Below are 4939 nucleotides of genomic sequence, written 5' to 3' on the forward strand. Positions count from 1 at the left end.
GGGTCTGCTCCCCCAACGCAGCCGTTCCCTACCCGTAGCCCCCACGGGAGACGTGGTCCACCAACTCAAGCCGTTCCCGAACATAAGATTCCAGCAGTCAGCAGTGCGGCTGTTTTTAAATGGCGTCTTTGAGGCGAGATGCGGGCGCCAGCAGCCGTTATGGTCGCTGGCCAGCAGGAGGCGACAAAATGAGTGAGTGGGGGGGGGGGGGGAGAAGGATTTTATTAAAAATGTGTACATAAACACGACAAAATCTAATCAGGAGTGGATACTTGGAATGAAAAGTGAAATCTCTACCGAAATGGAAAAAATCTGGGCGTTTGTGGGTCTGGTGTTGGCGTAGCAACGAATCAAAGGCTGGCACCCACAGGCTGGCAACCACAAGTCAGGCAGAAACACAACCAGCCAGCCAGCAGCCACAGAGTTTTAATATTATATAGAATATAGAATAGATATAGATAGATATACTAAGATTTTATAACTTACAAAATTCTTAAGGGGTTGGACAGGCTAGATGCAGGAAGATTGTTCCCGATGTTGGGGAAGTCCAGGACAAGGGGTCACAGCTTAAGGATAAGGGGGAAATCCTTTAAAACCGAGATGAGAAGAACTTTTTTCACACAGAGAGTGGTGAATCTCTGGAACTCTCTGCCACAGAGGGTAGTTGAGGCACAGTTCATTGGCTATATTTAAGAGGGAGTTAGATGTGGCCCTTGTGGCTAAGGGGATCAGGGGTATGGAGAGAAGGCAGGTATGGGATACTGAGTTGGATGATCAGCCATGATCATATTAAATGGCGGTGCAGGCTCGAAGGGCCGAATGGCCTCTACTCCTGCACCTAATGTTTCTATGTTTCTATAAGTATTTGATGATATTTTTATACGCAATGTATTTTTATGTATTGTTGTATCTTGTCTGGACCTCGAGTCTAAAATGAAGTATATTCATCAATTAATAGACTATAGACGATATCTCCAGTTTGCTCAGTTTTGCAGATAGTCAAGACTTTGCTTCCCAATACCGTACGGCTCGCTGGACTGTCGCTGTACCTTGTTTGGCGAGACGATAGGGTGAAACTGAAAGCGAACTGCGAAAGAGACGAGGGTCGGCCATGGCGGATCTTTGCAGGAACCTCTCTCGTTACGGTACGGGAGACGCCAGCCCCTCCTGGAACGGGAGCTGCGAGTACGAACAGTACGCCTGGTCTGCTGACCCGGTGGCGGGGGGCGGGGGAGAGGAGGACACGGTCTACCGCGCCAGGGCGGTGGTCGGCGTGGTCCTGGTCTGCATCATGCTGGTGTGCGGCGCCGGCAATCTCCTCTTCGTGGCGGCACTGGCCAGGTACAAGAGCCTGAGGAGCATCACCAACCTCCTCATTGTCAACCTGGCCGTCTCGGACCTGGTGGTGGCCGTGGTGTGCTGCCCCTTCGAGATGGACTATTACGTGGTCAGCGGGCTCTCCTGGAACTTTGGGCAGGTCCTCTGCTCCGCGGTGAATTATCTCAGGATGGTCTCTCTCTACGTTTCCACCAATGCCCTCCTGGTCATCGCTGTCGACAGGTGAGACCTTCCCCCGTTTGATTCCTTTTTGTCTCTTTCTACAATCTTGGGTGTCATAGAAACATAGAAAATAGGTGCAGGAGTAGAGGCCATTTGGCCCTTCGAGCCTGCACCATTCGCCATTCAATATGATCATGGCTGATCATCCAACTCAGTATCCCATCCCTGCCTTCTCTCCATACCCCCTGATCCCTTTAGCCACAATGGCCACATCTAACTCCCTCTTAAATATAGCCAATGAACTGTGTGGCCTCAACTACCTTCTGTGGCAGAGAATTCCACAGATTCACCACTCTCTGTGTGAAAAAGAAATCTCATCTCGGTCCTAAAAGAAACATAGAAACATAGAAATTAGGTGCAGGAGTAGAGGCCATTTGGCCCTTCGAGCCTGCACCATTCGCCATTCAATATGATCATGGCTGATCATCCAACTCAGTATCCCATCCCTCCCTTCTCTCCATACCCCCTGATCCCTTTAGCCACAAGGGCCACATCTAACTCCCTCTTAAATATAGCCAATGAATTGTGTGGCCTCAACTACCTTCTGTGGCAGAGAATTCCACAGATTCACCACTCTCTGTGTGAAAAAAAAATCTCATCTCGGTCCTAAAAGACTTCCCCCTTATCCTTAAACTGTGTGACCCCTTGTTCTGGACTTCCCCAACATCGGGAACAATCTTCCTGCATCTAGCCTGTCCAACCCCTTAAGAATTTTGTAAGTTTCTATTAGATCCCCCCTCAATCTTCTAAATTCTAGCGAGTACAAGCCAAGTCTATCCAGTCTTTCTTCATATGAAAGTCCTGCCATCCCAGGAATCAGTCTGGTGAACCTTCTCTGTACTCCTGCTCGGAGTGATAGCAGCAGAATTAGGCCATTCGGCCCATCACGTCGACTCCGCCCTTCAATCATGTCTTTTCCTCCCAACCCAATTCTCATAGAAACATAGAAAATAGGTGCAGGAGGAGGCCATTCGGCCCTTCGAGCCAGCACCACCATTCATTGTGATCATGGCTGATCGTCCCAAATCAATAACCCGTGCCTGCCTTCTCCCCATATCCCCCGACACCGTACTAATCGATAAACTATCTTATTGAAATTATTAAAGGTTTGGACACGCTAGAGGCAGGAAACATGTTCCCGATGTTGGGGGAGTCCAGAACCAGGGGCCACACACACACAGTTTAGGAATAAGGGGTAAGCCATTTAGAACGGAGACGAGGAAACACTTTTTCTCACAGAGAGTGGTGAGTCTCTGCCTCGGTGGGTGGAGGCAGGTTCTCTGGATACTTTCAAGAGAGAGCTAGATAGGGCTCTTGAAGATAGCGGAATCAGGGGATATGGGGAGAAGGCAAGAACGTGGTACTGATTGGGGATGATCAGCCATGATCACATTGAATGGCGGTGCTGGCTTGAAGGGCCGAATGGCCTCTACTCCTGCATCTATTGTCTATTGTCTATAACCATATAACCATATAACAATTACAGCACGGAAACAGGCCATCTCGACCCTTCTAGTTCGTGCCGAACACATAATCTCCCCTAGTCCCATATACCTGCGCTCAGACCATAACCCTCCATTCCCTTCCCGTCCATATAACTATCCAATTTATTTTTAAATGATAAAAACGAACCTGCCTCCACCACCTTCACTGGAAGCTCATTCTACACAGCTACCACTCTCTGAGTAAAGAAGTTCCCCCTCATGTTACCCCTAAACTTCAGTCCCTTAATTCTCATGTCATGTCCCCTTGTTTGAATCTTCCCTACTCTCAGTGGGAAAAGCTTTTCCACGTCAACTCTGTCTATCCCTCTCATCATTTTAAAAACCTCTATCAAATCCCCCCTTAACCTTCTGCGCTCCAAAGAATAAAGCCCTAACTTGTTCAACCTTTCTATCTATCTCTGCCATAAAAATATCCATTGACTTGGCCTCCGCAGTCTACTGTGGCAATGAATTCCACAGATTCACTGCCTTCTGACTGGAGAAATTTTTCCTAATGGAACGTCAAGAACGAACTGCAGATGCTGGAGAAATCGAAGGTGGACAAAAAGCTGGGAGAAACTCAGCGGGTGAGGCAGCATCTATGGAGCGAAGGAATGGGTGACTTTTCGTGGCGAAACCCTTCTTCAGTCTAGACCTATTCCTTCGCTCCATAGATGCTGCCTCACCCGCTGAGTTTCTCCCAGCTTTTTGGCTACCTTTAAGAAACAGTTGGACAGGTACATGGATACGGCAGGTTTGGAGGGATATGGGCCAAACGCGGGCAGGTGGGACTAGTGTAGCTGGGATATGTTGGCCGGGGTGGGCAAGTTGGGCCGAAGGGCCTGTTTCCACACTGTATCACTCTAAGACTGGTGGAAACATCCTCTCCACATCTAACGTGAACTGAACTCCCTCAAACTTGTGTCCGCAGGTACTTGGTGATCGTACACCCGTTGAGGCCCCGGATGAAGTTTCGGACGGCCTACTGTGTCCTGTTTGCCGTGTGGGCCGTGTCGGTGGTGGTCTCCATCCCCGCGGCCTTCTTCACGACTGCGACCGACTTTGACTTCGACGCTCTGCCCGGCGAGGGGAAGATATTCTGCGGGCAGGTCTGGCCGGCGGGCAAGGTTCTCTACTACAGGGCCTACTTCCTCTCGCTTTTCCTGCTGGAGTTCGTCGCCCCCGTGGCTACCATGTCCGTGTGCTACCTGCACATCAGCAGGGAGCTGTGGTTCAAAATGGTGCCCGGCGTCCAGACCAGCCAGGTGCGCCAGAGGCTGAGGGCGCGGAGGAAGACGGTCTTGGTGCTGGTGGGCGTGCTGATGGCCTACGTCCTGTGCTGGGCCCCGTACTACGCCTATGGCCTGGTGCGGGATTTCTTCCCCGCCGTGCTGCTGAGGGAGCGCCACTCGGTCACCGTCTACTACGCGGTGAAGTGCGCGGCGCTGAGCAACAGCATCGTCAACACCGTCTTCTTCGTGGCGGTGAAGAAGGACGCCGTCAGGTACGGGCGGCGGCGGCGGCAACGGGCTCTGCTTCACGGCCGCGCCCAGGACAAGAGCACGGCGGCCATGGAGTGCCGGACCACCGTGCTGCCCGTGTCCGAATGACTGCCTGCCCGAAACATCGGCCAGAGTTGGGAGGTCATGTTGTCCAGAATTGGGAGGTCATGTCATGTCCAGAGTTGGGAGATCATGTTGTCCAGAGTTGGGAGGTCATGTTGTCCAGAGTTGGGAGGTCATGTTGTCCAGAGTTGGGAGGTCATGTTTGTCCAGAGTTGGGAGGTCATGGGTTGCCCCAGAGTCGGGATTTTGGCGCTGTTTGGAGGGGGTCCGGAGTTAAAAGATCATGTTGTAGGCAGAGTTGGGAGGTCATAGTCGTCATTAACGAAAAAT

General features: G+C 51.1%; 1 protein-coding gene across 1 annotated transcript; it reads left to right on the forward strand.

The window, feature by feature from the left end:
• Positions 1-1003: 1003 nt before the first annotated feature.
• On the forward strand, positions 1004-4654 carry LOC129714965 (prokineticin receptor 1-like). Its single transcript, XM_055664754.1, has 2 exons — positions 1004-1560; positions 3976-4654. The coding sequence occupies exons 1-2, from the start codon at positions 1112-1114 to the stop codon at positions 4652-4654; spliced, it is 1128 nt and encodes a 375-aa protein (XP_055520729.1). The 5' UTR covers positions 1004-1111.
• Positions 4655-4939: the final 285 nt, after the last annotated feature.

Source organism: Leucoraja erinacea, chromosome 44, assembly GCF_028641065.1.
Source record: "Leucoraja erinacea ecotype New England chromosome 44, Leri_hhj_1, whole genome shotgun sequence".
NCBI classification, from domain to species: domain Eukaryota; kingdom Metazoa; phylum Chordata; class Chondrichthyes; order Rajiformes; family Rajidae; genus Leucoraja; species Leucoraja erinaceus.

Coding starts and splice junctions, on each gene's coding strand:
- LOC129714965 (XM_055664754.1), top strand. CDS start 1,112: ATGGCGGATCTTTGCAGGAACCTCTCTCGTTACGGTACGGGAGACGCC. Junction 1,561..3,975: donor CTGGTCATCGCTGTCGACAG/GTGAGACCTTCC, acceptor TTGTGTCCGCAG/GTACTTGGTGATCGTACACC.